General features: G+C 39.8%; 1 protein-coding gene and 1 pseudogene across 1 annotated transcript; both read left to right on the forward strand.

The window, feature by feature from the left end:
• The first annotated feature begins 4,608 nt into the window (after positions 1 to 4,608).
• Positions 4,609 to 5,911, forward strand: LOC107754665 (heat shock 70 kDa protein 1-like; annotated as a pseudogene).
• A 1,656-nt stretch (positions 5,912 to 7,567) lies between these two features.
• LOC107754658 (phosphatidylinositol transfer protein beta isoform-like) lies at positions 7,568 to 16,244 on the forward strand. Its single transcript, XM_016571198.1, has 11 exons — positions 7,568 to 7,687; positions 8,106 to 8,136; positions 8,356 to 8,501; positions 11,407 to 11,498; positions 11,696 to 11,703; positions 11,870 to 11,944; positions 12,397 to 12,480; positions 12,731 to 12,808; positions 13,888 to 13,995; positions 15,173 to 15,295; positions 16,171 to 16,244. Exons 1-11 carry the CDS (start codon positions 7,599 to 7,601, stop codon positions 16,216 to 16,218), a joined length of 882 nt encoding a protein of 293 aa, XP_016426684.1. The 5' UTR covers positions 7,568 to 7,598; the 3' UTR covers positions 16,219 to 16,244.
• The last annotated feature ends 2,145 nt before the right edge of the window (positions 16,245 to 18,389 follow it).

Below are 18,389 nucleotides of genomic sequence, written 5' to 3' on the forward strand. Positions count from 1 at the left end.
CGGAGATGATCTAGTTCGGTGCGGCGGGGGGCGACGACGATCTTGACGAGGCGCTGTCCCTAACGGCGTCCGAGAAGGACTGGGCCCGCACTCCAGAGGAGCGCTCTGAAGTGGAGGGACACGCTGCGTTCCAGGATGAGCTTGTCCGGATTCTTACCAGGGCCGTAAGCGATCTCGGTCTAGAGTGGGAATCCCCCGACGAACCAGCTAAGAGCAAGCTGGATTCGTAGTTCCTTCACTCGGAGTGAAAAACACTCTTGAGTTTTTTTCTGCCATTGAAAATCCTCCTTCTCCAACACTCCCTGTCCCCCAACCTACACCCTCTCCCACTATATCGCGAGAGACTGATTGGGACAGCGAGCCCCAGTCCTCCCCGACTTGCACGACGAGGTCGCTAAGGCGTGGGCTGCGCCCCAATCGGCTCGCACTCAGAGGCGTTTAAGGATCTACGAGCGGTGACGGATTTTGCACTTAAAGCCATAAAGAAGACGGCCCAGGCGATCGTACGGAGCATGGGCTACATGGTGGTGCTACACCGGCATCTGTGGCTGACACTCACTGAGCTTAAGGACGCTGACAGGAGGGCGCTGCTCAACGCTCCTGTATCTCCATCCGGCCTCTTTGGAGACGCGGTGGAGGCTATCGCGGAGCGCTTCTCAGAGGCACAGAAGCGCTCCAAGGCGATGAGTCACTTCCTGCCGTGCCGGGCTGCAGTGCAGCCCCCTGCACGTAGTAGATCTTCATCTGCTTCCAACCGGCCGTCGAAGCGGCCCCCCTCTGCTTCAGCTTCATCGGCGCCGGACCCAGAGCTGTCTGTTCGCGCCAAAACTCCGTGGCAGAGGACACCGAAGGGGCGTCACAGCTTCAAGAAAGGCGGCCGTCCTGGGGGAGCTCCCTCGCCGGAACAGAAGCCTCATTCCTGACGGGAGGGTGCAGAGGAGGAGAGCGCCGAGCGGCGAGCCCGCCGCGAAGCGTCTGAGATGTTCTCGGGAAGTCCCCTTGGCTGTTGCAGGCGACTACGGGAATGTCTGTGTTGTGTATGTTCAAAATGCAATCAATGCAAAAAAAGTCTGTGACACCCTCACAAAAAGAGCTTTTTTCTCCTCCTCCAGTGATAGCGGATTCACACAAGTCAGGCTTGCAGCTTCCCCGTGTATCTGGCGAGGCTCACACCCCTGTGGCCGGTGTCGGACCCCAGCAGCCACGGCTCGCTCCCGACACCTCGCACATACGCACGTCCGTGTCGCTCAAACATTCAGCAGAAGGCTTGCGCTCCCCTTTGATCGGCGAGGCACGACCCTCGCTAACATACAGTGCTCCCACTCGTCCTGTGAGCTTTCTGAATACGACCCCTGCATACAGCGGCGTTGTTCAGAATTCAGAGGACGAGGCGCGCCGCCCTCTGTGTCTTTTTGCGAGCGCATGGCGGTCCATTCCGGGCAAAGATGGGTCTGGTCACGCGGCGGAAAGTGGTCACGACGGACGCGTCGACGATGGGCTGGGGAGCACACTGCGACGGCTACCAGCCTCGGGCTACTGGACAGAGTCGGAGAGAATGTGGCACATAAATCGCCTCGAGCTGAGAGCGGTCTTTTTGGCTCTTCGGAGTTTACTCACGCAAGTCCGGGGGCATCACATGTTGATTTGCACGGACAACATCTCGGTGGTATCGTACATAAACCGCCAGGACGGAGTACACTCGAGAGCCCTTTACAGACAGGCAGCACGCCTTTTGCTGTGGGCCGATCACCATCTGCTCTCCATTCGAGCAGCGCATGTTCTGGGCTGCCTGAACAGCGGCGCGGATATGCTATAGAGGGACGGGATTCCTCACAGAGAATGGAGACTGAACCCTGGGACAGTGAAGCTGATTTCGGAACGGTTCGGGAAAGCGGAGGTAGACTTGTTCGCGACAGAGGAGAACATGCATTGCCCTCTGTTCTTCTCTCTGTCACGCTCTCCACTAGGCGGGGACGCACTCACGATGCCGTGGCCGAATGCCCATCTGTATGCGTTCCCCCCGCTGAAGATTTTGTCGCAAGTGCTACACAAAATCAGAGAGGAGAAGGCGTCAGTGTTATTAGTTGCTCCGTACTGGCCGAACATGCCCTGGTTTCCCGATCTGCTGGAAATACTAACGGCTCCCCCGTGGCCGATCCGTATGGCACCCCAACCCAGAATGGTGGAAACTTCAGGTGTGGATGGTGTGTGGGAACCAGTATACCCGGGCTCGTTGTCTCGCCACATGATGGACACGATTACGGAGGCGCGAGCCCCTTCTACGAGACGCCTGTACGCTTGTAAATTGTCCGGTGAGGGCTTTGCGAGTTTACATCGACCACACGGCTCAGTTTCGGCAATCTGAGCAGCTGTTTGTATGCTATGGAGGCAGCGCCAAAGGGCAGCCTGTCTTCAAACAACGGCTATCACATTGGGTGGTCGAAGCTATTGCCTTGGCATATTCCAGCCGGGGAATGGAATGTCCTATTGGTGTCAGAGCCCATTCAACGAGGGCGGTTGCCTCCTCGTGGGCGTGGACTAAGGGCGTTTCTATCAAAGATATTTGTATGGCGGCTGGATGGTCTTCGCAGAATACCTTCGCCAGATTCTACAATTTGGACGTGTGGTCATTACCAACTACAAGTAGATATAACTGCAGACCGGAGATCTCCAAAATGGGGTGTGAACTCCAAAAGTGGGCAGAACCTCCAAAATGGGGCGGGGTCTCTTCGCGCAAAGACTTTCACTATTGGCTCTGGCTTCGGCCAATTATTATTGACTTACATTTCAAAATAAAACTTTATATATTAAACATTGTTTCTAGTTGATCTAAAATAAAATATGCTATATAAATAAATATTCTCTGTGAGAGCAGAGCCCAAAGCTCGTGGCCAGAGGTGTTCGGACTGGAGTTTGAACCTCTGCTTCATGATATAAACGCGAATCACCCACGAGCTCTCCTGCGAGCCGTCCCAGCGCAGCGCAGGGGAAAGATTTTACTCTATCACTTTGTTTTAAGCAACGGGGGCATCCCGGGGCTCGAAATTCGCAGGGTAGCTTTGGTTATGATGAAGCAGGACATGTTTTGTGCATATGACGAGCGAAGATGCCATGATTTGACTCACAGTCAGTGTTGCCAACTGCTTTCAATTGAAGGTAGCTAAAACTGGTAGCTAAATGTCACTAGATGACATCACAATGGCAAATTCACTTAGCTATATAAAGATGAACGTAGATCAGTGGGCAAGATGAGAACTTAGATAAGGTTTGTCCAAGAAGTTGCTATATTTGTCCCTAAACTTTTGAAAAAAGTCCCAAAAGGGGCGGGGAAGTTGCTAAATCTAGCTAAATTGGCAACACTGGTTAACGCCATGTCTTGGCTGGCATTGGCCAGTGAGAGTTGCAACTTCACTGGCGTTGTGCAATAAGATTTCAGGTAGGTTAGGAAGGAAGGGAGTCCCCAAGGCGTTAACGCCGTCTCGTTCCCGTCTCTCAGGGAACCGAGGTTGCGACAGTAACCGGAGACGATTTCTTTAAAGCTACAGTCCGTAACTTTTGGCGCTCTAGTGGTTAATAAGCAGAACTGCGTGTGTCTTGCGGAAGAACATTGTAGCTGGAGCTACTTCTCTCTGTTTATGTCTATGGCGAATCACGCAGGTACTGGGCTACTTCTCAGCGGTACCTACCCGAACCAGTCTAAATAGTCTGAATATAACCACTTATTATAGGTGTACCGTAGTGATTCAGGACAAGCCAAAAACACGGTTTGGAAAATGGATTCATGGTGTACTCGCTTATTATATAAATTTTGTAAATTTTGAACACAGAAAAGTTACGGACTGCAGCTTTAACAAACTGAATTGAGAGGTTGTTGTCTGTAACCAGACATTCTTAATAAAGCAGGAGATGCCATTAACCATTTAAAACTTTTTTTGTATATTTATCACACCATTTGAAATGTATTAGAAAACCTTTGCCAGATTTACAAGGCAGTTATCTCTAATATAAAGATGGCTATGCATGCTTTTTGAAGTTGTAAAATTATAAGAAATCTTATTTTCTAATGGTTAATATTCTCTTGCGGTTTCACTCCCTCATGAACAGACAGGTGTGTATGTGTGACAAAACAAACCATTGTCTCTCGTTCACGTGCCTTTAGTGCCCTCTATTGACTACGGCTTAACAAAACATGTTAGGCTACATGCATGCAGCCTACGTATGCAAGTAAACTTTTTATTTATTTATTTATTTATTATTTTATTAAGACTAGAATCTAAGCGAATGCTCCAAAGTGCATGAAGGTTCCTATAGGCTCCCACAGCAACCATGGGCGGAACTTTCTGTGTTTTGATCCTTTTATTGGTCAATTCAGCACGAGCTTTCGAGAATTGTTTAGAATATGAAAGAATGAGACCGACTTCTGTATTTAAACAGCAGCGCAGGTTGGGAGCATCAGCGTTTTTACAGGACCAACTGCAATTACGGGGAAAAGCGAAAGTGTCAACGACTTTCTCTGAGGAAATAAAAATCTAAATCTGCTGAAGCTACAGTACTTCTACTACTACAGCATTTTAAGGTAAGCATATTTCTGTATTATTCTTACGTCCTGATCTTTGACCTGGGCGGAGGCACCTTTGATGTGTCCATCCTGACCATTGAAGATGGCATCTTTAAGGTGAAGGCCACAGCTGGAGACACTCATCTGGGTGGGGAGGACTTTGACAACCACATGGTGAATCACTTTGTTGAAGAATTCAAGAGGAAGCACAAGAAGGACATCAGTCAGAACAAGAGGGCCCTGAGGAGGCTGCGCGAGCCAAGAGAACCCTCTCTTCCAGCTCTCAGGCCAGCATTGAGATCAACTCACTGTACGAGGGCATCGACTTCTACACGTCCATCACCAGAGCGCGCTTTGAAGAGCTGTGCTCAGACCTCTTCAGAGGAACACTTGAGCCTGTGGAAAAAGCCCTGAGAGATGCCAAGATGGACAAGTCTCAGATTGATGACATTGTGTTGGTTGGAGGATCAACAAGAATTCCAAAGATCCAAAAGCTTCTGCAGGATTTCTTCAACAGCAGAGACTTGAACAAGAGCATCAACCCAGACGAGGCAGTGGCTTATGGTGCTGCGGTTCAAGCCACCATCCTCATGGGAGACACATCTGGAAACGTCCAGGACCTGCTGCTGCTGGATGTGGCACCACTGTCCCTGGGTATTGAAACTGAAGGTGGAGTCATGATGGCCCTCATCAAACACAACACCACCATCCCCACCAAACAGACCCAGACCTTCAGCAACTACTCAGACAACCAGCCCGGTGTCCGGATCCAGGTCTATGAGGGAGAGAGGGCCATGACAAAAGACAACAACCTGCTGGGTAAATTTGAGCTGACAGGAATCTCACCTGCTCCACGTGGAGTCCCGCAGATCGAACTGACCTTTGACATCGATGCCAATGGAATCCTAAATGTGTCCGCGGTGGTCAAAAGCACTGGAAAAGAGAACAAGATCACCGTCACCAATGACAAGGGCAGACTGAGTAAAGAGGAGCTTGAGATGATGGTGCAGGAAGCAGACAAATACAAAGCTGAAGATGATCTGCAAAGAGAGAAGATTGCTGCCAAAAACTCTCTGAAGTCTTACGCCTTCAACACGAAGAACAGTGTGGAAGATGAGAACCTGAAAGGAAAGATCAGTGAGGACGACAAGAAGAAAGTTATTGAGAAATGTAATGAGGCTGTCAGCTGGCTAGAAAACAACCAGCTGGCTGAAAAAGAAGAATATGATCATAAGCTGAAGAAGCTGGAGAACCCAATCATCACTAAACTATACCAGGGAGGGATGCCAGCTGGAGGCTGTGGAGCTCAGACACGTGGCAGCTCAAGGGGCCACTATTGAGGAGGTGGATTAGGTATGAGATGGGCAGTGTCTCCATAATTCCAGTTACATAATTTATTGTTTAAGAATTTTTGGACCAATTATTTGAACGTTGTTGTTTATTTGACCACTACTGCTGAATTTCTAGTGCATTGTATGCTTTATTTTGTTTTTGTGGAGAAGATCATAATATTGTTCAAAGATTGCAGTTGAACATTTAAATTTACGTTTGAAAGATTGCATATAAAATGTATTTTTGTTTGGGATATCTGTTCTGCTACATGTTATAAGAAATGTTATTTGTATTTCATGTAGTAGCTGCACATTAAGAAATAAATAGAAAGTGTTCAGCATGCTGACTGTTGAAATGTGGAATTTTTTGTGTGCATTCCAATTGTAGGAATTAATGTTGTGCCATATTCCATATGAAAATATTTTAGTTTTGTCCAAGGCTCTGAACATTCTCAATAAACTATAAAAAATTTAACCAAATGTTACAAAAGACTGTTTAAAAAAAAAAAGACTGAATACCTAAAATTGATTGACTCTAAACATACAGTAAGCCTAAGCTAACTCTATTTTCATTATTATAGGCTTACTTACTTGATTATTACTTAACAGTGAAATGCATAAAGGCGATATCTAACTAATGGTTACGTAACATAAAGAAAAAATTATTTTACTGATGCCTAAGTGTGGTTACAGCAGTCTGGGTTTAAGAGACAATAATAAAAAGAAACCAAACAGAAATTATTAAACTGAACTAAATACAGTATAGTTAGTAGCTAGTTAAACAGACTCTTATATTTGTAGTTATCTTAAAGGGAAAGTTTACACAAAAATAATGACTCTGTGATAATTTATTAATCCTCATGTCATTCCAAACCTGTATGAGTTTCATTTTTGTGGAACATAACCATATATTTATGTTTTTGGAAGTCACCAAAAGTGTCTGGTTACCAACATTCTTCAAAATATAGATTTGGAATGAAATAAGAGTTGCGTAAATTTACAGAATGTTCATTTTTGGCCAAACTATCCCTTTAAGAGTTTATTGGGAGATTATATGCACTAGTTAGATAAATTACAAAAGCAGGATTACAAACAAACTTTTCATTGAAACAAACAATTCAAAATTAAACTGTGAAAAGACATACATATATCTTTATATCTGTAGCAAAAAGGTAATCTCTCCAGTGTTGGGGAAAGTTACTTTTAAAAGTAATGCATTACAATATTGCGTTACTCCCTAAAAAAACGACAAATTGGATTACTTAGTTACTTTCTATGGAAATTAATAAGTTATATTACTTTTGTGTTACTTTTTCTCGTCTAGGCTGTGCTTGCTGGTTTATTTTTATTATAACAAATATCTATTTTAAGCAATTGTAAAAGCCTTTTCACACACATCAAACATCTTTCATCTGTGCTGTCATTCTGGATTGCATGAAGAATAGGACGCAGGAGAAGAAATGCTATGTTTATCTAAAGTCATTTTGCTTAATCGTATACTATCTATCTATCTATCTATCTATCTATGACATAAAGATTTGAAGGACCATTTGTCAGGTTTGCAGACCATCCTAAACCAGCCAAGCTCTCTGCTGTTTAATTAATGACAGAAAAGACTGATAGTGCCATGTCTAGCCCACGAAATTCCCTTCCCATCATGGTCTCTCTGCTCAAACCCCAGCGTGTCCTCCTCACGCCCCTCTCCGCTGATGACGCGCGGGGCTCATTTCCGGCGACCGCAGTCTGTTGTTGAGTGTACCGTTCTGTCCAGAATCGGGATGGTACTCGTCAAGCAATAGTGAGTAGCTTTTACTGTATTCATTAACTGGATTCAGCTGTGCTATATTTTACAGTTCGGACTGCCGTTTTTTAAGCAATTTTCCATATGGCATAATAAATAGATGATTTTAAGCCCGTGATTTGGACGGGCGCTAGCCGCTTAACTTAGCCTGCTTGATACAGCATTATAGGGTGTTTAATGGACCGCGTCTCCACCAACGCCGCTATTCATCAACGCATGATAGTTTGAGTGTTTAATAAGAGTAATATATTGAGTTCAGACTCCGCTGCATGTTAAAGTGCCGGTTTATTGCAAAATAAAGCGGGGCCAGCTAACGACACGCCCGTTATACAGGCGCGGCGTGATGCAGTCTCCATGGTATGAGAGAAATAATGATTCAGAGCTGCTTTTAATCTCTGTTTACTTCTCTTTTCAGCCAGGTGCTGTTGCCATGTTCAGTAGAAGAGGTAAGAGTCACTGCTTTTACAGTAACCGGCTGCTGTGTCTTCTGTGGGGCTCAATGGGGATCTGTGTTTCTGCTTTAAGCAAATATTCTGACAGCTCCCTACACTTTAATGGAGTCAGCAGCACCTCTTCTGCATTTCATTGTTTGTTTCTATTGTGCTGTGAAGTGGCTGACAGTTGCCACTAGTTATTTATGTTACACCCCCTCGCCCCCCTCTCAGTACCAGGTTGGTCAACTGTACTCGGTTGCAGAGGCCAGTAAAAACAACACAGGGGGAGGAGAAGGGATTGAGGTCCTCCGAAATGAACCTTACGAGAAGGACGGAGAGAAGGGCCAGTACACCCACAAGATCTACCACATACACAGGTGAGAGCATGTGTAAAGACTTTGATCATGTTGACAGTCATGCTGGTTTCACTTTATCAGTAAGATAAGACTGTGATCACAGAATTGTTGTAGGAACCTCTGGCAGTGACACCTACTGTTTAGCAGTTACACTTACTATTCTGTTGAAATATACACTACCGTTAACTTGGGGTCAGTATTTTTATTTATTTATTTTTTAAAGAAAATGGTTAGGTTTTCATTGAATTGTTCAGACGTATCAGTAAAGACTTCTGCATTGTTACAAAATGATCTATTTCAAATAATTGCTGTTTTTTAAACTTTCTGTTCATCAAAGAATCCTAAAACTATGTATCACAGTTTCCACAGAAATATTAAGCAGCACAGCTGTTTTCAACATGGATAATAATAAGAAATGTTTCTTGAGCTCCAAATTATCATACTAGAATTATCTGTGAAAGATTGTGTGACAATTCAGCTTTGCCATCACAGGAATAAATTGTTTTAAAATATATCCTAATAGAAAACATTTATTATAAATATTATAATACATATTATTTCACAATATTCCAGTTTTTGATCAAATAAATGCAGCCTTGGTGAGCATAAGAGACATTCAAAAATATTGAAAAATCTTAATCTTTTTAAAAGTAGTGTATAGGGAAGACTGGGGCAAGTTCCACACTTTTTACACTTTGTCTTGGCTTAAAGGGGTCATATGATGCTGCTAAAAAGAACATTATTTTGTGTATTTACAAAAAACTAACAAACAAACAAAAACATTTGGACATTGCCTGGTTAAAAAAAAACAGTACATGGGTTAAGTCACAATAATAGACTTTTCTGCAAAATGTGACCCTGGACCACAAAACCAGTCATACGTAGCACGGGTATATTTGTAACAATAGCCAACAATACATTGTATGGGTCAAAATGATTTTTCTTTTATGCCAGAAATCGTTGGGATATTAAAGGGTTAGTTCACCCAAAAATGAAAATTAGGCTGTGTTTTACTCACTCCCGAGGCATCCTAGGTGTATAGTATATGACTTTCTTCTTTCAGACGAATCCAGTCGGAGTTATATTAAAAATCGTCTTTGATCTTTCAAGCTGATTAATGCCACTCAGCGGGTGTTGCATTGCTTCAGTCCAAAAGAACTTAAATTCGGGCGGATGACGTGTAGCGTCTGGACCAATCAGACACACCATTTTTCATTTGATTTAACAAATCAATTATTCATTAGATTAACAAACGTCACAGACCCCTCACCCAATAAACATACTGGGTGCCGAGTTGTCTGTGAACAAGGCCCAGGACCCTGGTTACCATGGCAACCCTGACACCTCTGCTAGACCAGATAGATTTTACGACCTAATGGCATGTTGAGAATTACCCCTCTCACTACAATTTCCATAGGAAATCCACAGTGCACAGTAAAAATTGACTCTTCTCTAATTAATTAATAGGAAAACCTTTCTTTGAATGAACACACATATCCTCCAGGTTATTGTGTATATTATTGCTGTCTTGTATATTATCTGTTGTATTGTAGACTATTTTATGCATGCTTATGATAGAACCACTCATTCATGTAACCTTACATATGCCATGTTTGGTCTCTATGAATTCGTATTCGGATGATCTAATTGAGAGTGCATATTGTATGTTTATACCTACGCAACATATTAGTGTTCTAAGAATCTTTTTGTACAGTAAGAAAGTTATTTCCCTTAACCAGGAAATTAACGTTCTTAGAATTGACAGACAGTTGACCCTGAGAGGTCAAGTAAATATCTACAGCGGATCTAAATATTTATAATTAATTATAACTAGTTATGATTAATTATTCATATTTCCCCATGAATGAGCAGATTTATGCTACAGATTGGTGGAGAAATGCGGGCATGATAAAACGATGGTTACGAGCCTAAACACTGTCAACCTAAAAGTGTGTGCGTGACTTGAGATAGTAAGAAAGTTATTTCCCTTAACCGGGAAATTAACGTTCTTAGAATTGACAGACAGTTGACCCTGAGAGGTCAAGTAAATATCTACAGCGGATCTAAATATTTATAATTAATTATAACTAGTTATGATTAATTATTCATATTTCCCCATGAATGAGCTGATTCGCTACAGACGTATGAGGTCGGCTTTGCGCATTTTCATTTTTGGGTGAACTTACCCTTTAAGTAAAGATCATATTCCATGCAAATATTTTGTAAATTTCCTACCGTAAATATATCAAAACTTAATTTTTGATTAGTAATGCTTTGCTATGAACTTCATTTGGACAACTTTAAAGGTGATTTTCTCAATTTTTTTATTTTTTTGCACCTTCAGATTCCAGATTTTCAAATAGTTGTATCTCGGCAAAATATTGTCCTATCATAACAAACCATACGTCTTATTTATTCAGCTTTCAGATGTATAATTCTCAATTTCAAAAAATTGACCCTTATGACTGGTTTTGTGGTCCAGGGTCACAAATGTAAGCAATAAAACAGGTATGAAACACAAAGTTCATGAAACAACATACAAAATTATTAGAACATAAATTGTTATAACACAGAGAATTATAACAAGAATTATAACAAAACAAATATGAGATCTTGTCCCTACCTATATGTATATAAAATACTCTCATCCTAAGAACCATTTTTTTTGGTTAAAATGTATCTTCATTATGTAGTTCACCCCTTAATGAATGTTTTATTGTGTTTGCTTTTTTCAAACAAATATTATGTTTGAAGATAATAGTCATAAATGTATTCACATGAATGGCATTGTTTAAGCTAATATACAAAACCTATAAAAACAAGCATTTGTGTAATTGGTCTTCTGAGACTTATAATTAATGACATGCAGCCCTTTTTAAAAATTATTCACCAGTAATATTATGAATATTAATTTTGTCTTTTACAGCAAGGTTCCTGGTTTTATTCAGATGTTTGCTCCCGAAGGAGCCCTGGTTTTTCATGAGAAAGCCTGGAACGCCTACCCATACTGTCGCACTAGTTAGTAAATACTAATTGTTTTGTGCATGTGTGAGTAAGTGATTACATATGAATGAGTGTGTATAATTCTACACTTTTCTTTTGCATTTAATGCATTGTTGAATTACTGATCTATACAAAAAAAAAATCCCTTTTCTCATCATCAATATGATTGTTCTCTTCATTCCCACAACTGAATCGATTATGGTACACCGCAGTCGTTACAGTAAGTGTATTTTTGAAATCATCACGCTCTGAGATCATTCTAGACTCCTCACAGGTTGTATTTGCTAAATCAGAGTTTAGTCAGCATGTCTCACTGTTTTGATCTAAACACTGTATTAAAAATGGATTCAGTTTGTGAAGCTCTCCTTGTGCTTTTTGCTTTTCAGAATGAATACATGAAGGATGATTTTTTCATTAAGATTGAAACCTGGCATAAACCAGACATGGAAACAGCTGAGAATGTGAGTGTTAATACACAGTTCATCAGCACCTTTACATGATACCAAATAACTCGGAGGCAACAGTCTTTCAACCAGAGCGTCTTCCACCATTTTTTTTTAGTCTGTGTGCTGCACAAATGCAGTTGTTAATAAAAAACATTAGAATCTGCTGTTGGTTAATTAAGATGGTGGGTTGATGAATGAACTTGTGCCTTAATTAGATTTGTTTATTAAATAACATGTTCATTTTGATAAGACCTTCCTGTGTTATGGACTTCATTACCAAGTTCAGCCATTGTCACTATGATTACAGGCTTTATTCACGGTTGATGCAAGAATAGAAGAGAGGTCGGACTTAACTTGTTTGTTCATACAAATGTCATTTGATCCTGTTGTATGAATAGGGCAATTTGGGAGTAAATCCCACTGAAACCATGTCTTTATTTTAATGTTTTATTCTTCCTCTCATGCAGCCTCATGGTCTTCCCCCTGAGGAGTGGGAGGATATTGAGATTGTGCCGATCGATATAGCTGATCGCTCTCAGGTGGATGATTTGGTGAGCTGAATTAGAAAAGTCTTTCTGTGAAACTGTAGATCCTGAATTTGTATTAGTGCTAAAGACGGTCTACAGACTTAATCTTATTCTACCTCATGTTGAGTTCATTAAAGTCCTACATATTGAAATCAAATCATAAGCACAGATTCCTCTGTTGACCTACTGTTTTGTTTCTTTTGTATTGCTCCTCTTCCTTCGTCATCCACTCCCATTCGCTCATCCCTCCATCTCTGTTTTATTTGTCTGTCAGGACTATAAACCAGAAGAGGACCCTGCTGTCTACCACTCTGAGAAAACTGGCAGAGGACCTCTGGGGCCTGAATGGAAGGTACACAAACACGCCATATTCACATGTGTATGCATTTTGAAACGCAACAAGTCTTTTGTTAAACCTTAGTGAGCTGCCTTGATGAGTGCTGCCTATATAGAAAACACGCTTCTACATTTTGGTCACATTTGTCTTCTACATTGGTCACATTCTGGTGAATTTTGCAAGGAGAAAGGTCCATTGCCTATTGTCAGTAGTGTAGTGATGTATGATGCACAGCACACACAGAATTCACTTTCACACCAAATCCATGTGGGGAAATCATTTGTCCTCATGCAAAATTCCAGATCGTGTGGATTTCTAATGAAATAACTGGATTTTTTCTCAGTGAAAATTCAATGAACAACAGTAAAATGTGACTGCTGCACCTTAAGGCATCATCCTACAAACTTTTGTTAATGGGTGAACATCCTTCTTTATGCCTGATTTAGTTTGATTTTTGTTTATCACAGGTAATATGTGACCCTGGACCACAAAACCAGTCTTAAGTCGCTGGGGTATATCTGTAGCAATAGCCAAAAATACATTGTATGGGTCAAAATTATCGATTTTTCTTTTATGGCAAAAATCATTAGGATATTAAGTAAAGATCATGTTCCATGAAGATATTTTGTAAATTTCTTACCGTAAATATATCAAAACTTAATTTTTGATTAGTAATAAGATGATGTATAATACTCAATTTCAAAAAATTGACCCTTATGACTGGTTCTGAGGTCCAGGGTCACATATGTATATACGGTTTAGTTATTTATTTTGTTTTCTATTTTTTAAATATCTTAAATATATCTGTGGTGGCTGGCATGGTACTAGAGTAACAGCTTTCCATTTTAATTACAGTAAGCTACTTTTTTTATTGATGCTTTTAAGTACTGAAAGAAGTTTATCTGAAATCAACATTTCTCTTGCCTTGTATGACATTTTGGATTTATTTATTTTTTCAGAGAACATAGATAATGTTGTCATTCAGTCTTGTATGCACAGTTTCTGTTCACATTGATTGTTTTGAACTATCCAAATGAGTGATTATCTACAATATCTGTTCCTCATGCACCCACCCCTCTCTCTGTGTCTTGCAGAAAGAGCTTCATAATGGTAACTGTCCCTACATGACAGCGTACAAGCTGGTGACTGTCCATTTTCGCTGGTGGGGTCTGCAGGGACGTGTGGAGAACTTCATTCATAAGGTGATCCATCAGCACTGAAGATTTCAATATGGCACCAGCACAGAAAGGCTCAACTTTCTCTTTTATACTGTACTGGTTGACTTTCAACAACAGCTCATCTGAGTCATAGAGACATTTCTATCACATATCCCTATAGATACTGATGGATCAAAAATGAGGACCATGTATTATCTGCTTAAACCACTAAAAAAGAGGAATATCCATCCCTGAACAGCTCAATTTTTACATCAGAAACAAATGCTATCATATTGGCATTGGATTACATAAATACTATGCAACAGAGAAATGTTCTTATAATTACAGATTCAAAGTCCTGTCTTCAAGCAATGACATCAAAAATGATCACCCAGCACTTTTACAAACTGCTGGAACTACAGGGTCATAAATGTAATATCTGGTTTTGTTGGATGCCTGGGCACTGTGGAATGACAGCAAACGAGGAAACGGACACTGCCACAAAAGAGGCATTATCAGCAGACCTCAAAACTTGCACAATACCTCCTATGGAACTAAAGCCAATAATTAATTCCTATATTAATAACAAATAACAAACAAAATGGAACCTGTATGCTGTGAAGTATGAACAATCTACATTAAACCAGATTTTTTAAATACCTACTGCTGAATGGACCATTCCAGGATGACACAAAAGTTTTTAATATAAGGAGAACATCCACTAAAATATGTTCTTTTTGCCAAAACTCTTTATCCCTGAAGCTTGTTTTATTAGATCGTGTTGGTTTAATCCCTGTGAGGAACCTTTTTTACTCCGTTAACACTTATGAGGAAATGTTTTAACAAAGTTAAACCAAATGTATTTTAGAGTTTTTAGCAAAAATAGATTGTTATTAATAGTTAGTGAGGTAGTTTAGGGGTGGGGTAGGATTAAGGGACCTAAAATATAGTCATGCAGGCATTAATATGTGCTTTATATGTACTAATAAGCAAGCAATAAGCTAGTAACTAATAAGCAACTGATTAATATTGCGAATTGGTCCCTAAACTAAAGTCTTACCCAAATATTCTCACCATGAAAATAGCCACAGAAGCTGGAATAATGTTAAAAAACAAACAAACAAACAATGCTGTACTATTTTGATATAATTTTGGTGTCAGGTCTTTATTCATGCTGTTGTACTAATATCAACCCCATCTCTCTCTCTCTGTGTTTGAGTAGCAGGAGAAAAGGCTTTTCACTAATTTCCATCGGCAACTCTTTTGTTGGCTGGACCGCTGGGTGGACCTCACTATGGATGACATTCGTAGGATGGAGGAAGAGACACAGAGGGAGCTGGACCAGGTGTGTTCTTCCCACATCTGCAGAATGACTGCAGGACATTATAAATTATTGAGAAGATTAATGGAGATTATTTTACAGTCTTACCAGTTTTGTGTGACATAAAGCTAGACTTGGGTCATTTTGATGTGTTTGAAAAGTCTCTTGTGCGCTCATCAAGGCTGCATTTATTTGGTCAGAAATACAGTAATAATTTCTCCTTTCCTCTATTTATGCTGATAATAATGTATTCTTTTTTTCTAGCTTGCTTTATAACACTTTACAATAATGTTTCCTCATTTAACTTTAGGTAACTACATTAGAAGTACTTTTAATTGTTAGTTCATGTTAACTAAGCTACTTAATATCAACATTTACTAATACATTCAAATTAAAAGTTGCATGTTAATATTTTTCAATAGACTTGTGCTAACATGACGAAGAAGTTGTATTTTTATTAGCTAATGTTAATTAATTAATAAAGAAAATATTTATTTTTTTAATTAAAAGATTAATAAATGCTTTAACAAATGTACTGCTCATTGTTAGTTAATTTTAGTTAATGCATTAACTAACATTGACTAATGAGACCTTACTGTAAAGTGTTACTGAAACTTTTATTATTATTAATGTTAAAAACAGATGTGCTGCTGATTAATATTTTTGTGGAAAATCATGATACATTTTCTTTGATGAATAGAAAATTAAAAACATTTTTTTTTTTTTTATAGAAATCTTTTGTAACATTGTAGGCCTAAATGTCTTTACTGTCAATTTTGGTTAATGTGTCCTTATTGAAAAAAAGTATTCATTTCTTGTTTTAAAAAAAATCTTACCCCAAACTTAATGGTAGTTGCATGTGACAGATTATTATTAAATCTGTTTATTTAAATCTTCAGATGCGTAGCCAAGGGTCTGTGCGAGGGATGAAAGCAGGCGAGGACTAGGGAGAGCCAAAAAAGAATGGAAGAAACAAAATAGGGGCTACTTTGTTTTTTTACCTCCTCCAGTCCTCATGGCCAATCACAACGTGCCACATCATCAAGCCCTTCCAAACAGGAAACTGTCATCCCTTACCCAGGACATGTCCATTACCATGAGTGTGAATGCGTTTAAGTGAATGTGCACAGTATGCATGTGTATCCGTGGTTTGTGCAGTCTGACTTTAAACCTCATAATTTGCTGCCAAATTCGTTTGGATTCACTTAAGATATGTTAAGTGATACTGACATTTCTTTTTATAATTAAGTATTATAACTGTTTAATGGTTTTTGGTTCATTTTGCAACCATCAGCTTTTTACTGAGTACGCCAGTGGAGTAACGAATCCCAAGCCTGTTCCGCAGAGAGTCTGAGGAAACATTTCACTACATGGATTTTGACCATAAATAAATGACTTAAGTAATTTACTTCTTAATTCTGTTAAATTTGTCATGTTGTTCAGGAAATATCGGTGGAACTTGTATATGCCTCAAGAGGTAGGATCATTGATGTCAGAATAAAGAGTAACTGAGATTAAAGGGAAACAGAAGGCTTGTTAAAAACTCATGCGGTTTAAAGCATAACGGTTTTCTGATTTAGTTACAGTGGTCTTTTGGTTTGGTTCTGCATTGATTGCAGTGTGGATGTCATTGAGAGCAGTGGATGGATATGGTTTCATTTTTAAACTAAGTGTAAGAGCCTTGAAACCCCTCCCACCTTTGACTGACATGCCACAGGCCACGCCCCCTTGTTCAGGTGGGGATGGTCTGAATTTTTGGAGAATGAAGTACAATTTACAATACTGTAACAACAAATAAAAGAAAACATCATTGACTACCATGACCTGTCTGCATCATTTGATTCTTCTGCACTGTTTGTAGTTTATATCAAGCTTTTGGTCTTTTTCAATTGCAAGCTGTTTTTCTACAGACAGAGTAATAAGGTTTAACAAGCACGATTTAACCATAAATAATGATTAATCATGATTCATGACTTAATTGAAATAATTTTATTATTTTACTTTTTTGCATGTAACAAAATAAAACTGAAAATAAAGCATTTTGCCATTTATGTGAGCTTAGATTTAAATCCTCAATTTGGTTATGGCACCTTAAATGACCTCGCTCTCAGCGTCCCCTAGTGATTGGGTTTTGTACTGACTTTAGTACAGAATAATACAGACAAAGCTGATAAGCTCCTTGTCACATTATTATCATGATGTGATACGTAATTAGCCTTAAACCTTTTAAGGCGTCAGAAAGTTCTGTGGACTGATATATAAAACAGACATTTCAAAAGTAAGTTTTAAATGCTGTATCGCAACTTTTTAATTGATCTTTGACTGATTTTTTTGCTTAGCCCATTATTAAACGAATGTAAATATCTCTTTCAGACAATATGGTGACGCAGTGAATAGAGCAAAGGATGTACAGGTAAGCTGAATGACAAACTACGACAATACTTAAAATGTAATCATGGTTGTTACTGTAAAGGGTGAAAGCAGAAGAGGTCTAGGTAGAGAAAGAGTTGAGGAATCAAAACGGGAGAGGTCAGGGATTTAGCATTAATGTTTGTTAATGTTGTTAATGGATGTAATGTTAATGCAATTCAGGCTAGGCAAAAGGAAATCAAGTGTTTTATATTAAGGAGTCAAATATCACTAATGGGGTTTAGGATTGATTTTTAAATCCGTGTATCATTCGTTCATTCCTTTTCTGATTTAATATTGAAAGTAGAAAAATTAAAAAACGGCTCCACTTTCGTTTTTTATTCTTTGGGAAAAAAAATCTTAAATTTTCATTTTTTCGTTCAGGGATGGAAAAATGAATAAACAGCTTGAATATTCGATTTCTACACGTGGGCGGGAACTATATGCCCCTTTCTGCTGATTGGTCAGCCGAAGATCAAACCGTGTCGTCATCAGTTCTTCCGCAGTATCATGCAGCAGAATAATAGTCCTCCACTGCTGCAGTTGTACGGATTCTTAACGCATTTATTGCAACTATATTTAATCTTTTTTCATCAAACAAACAGACTAATGATTAGCTTGACACAACTCATACAGGGGCGAGGTCAAGACAGGGCTTTCTTCTGTGTAGTTATAAATTCTATACTTTGCATCAGCTGGGCATAATTAA

The sequence above is a fragment of the Sinocyclocheilus rhinocerous genome, unplaced genomic scaffold (assembly GCF_001515625.1).
Source record: "Sinocyclocheilus rhinocerous isolate Xijiao unplaced genomic scaffold, SAMN03320098_v1.1 scaffold1063, whole genome shotgun sequence".
In the NCBI taxonomy this organism is placed as follows: domain Eukaryota; kingdom Metazoa; phylum Chordata; class Actinopteri; order Cypriniformes; family Cyprinidae; genus Sinocyclocheilus; species Sinocyclocheilus rhinocerous.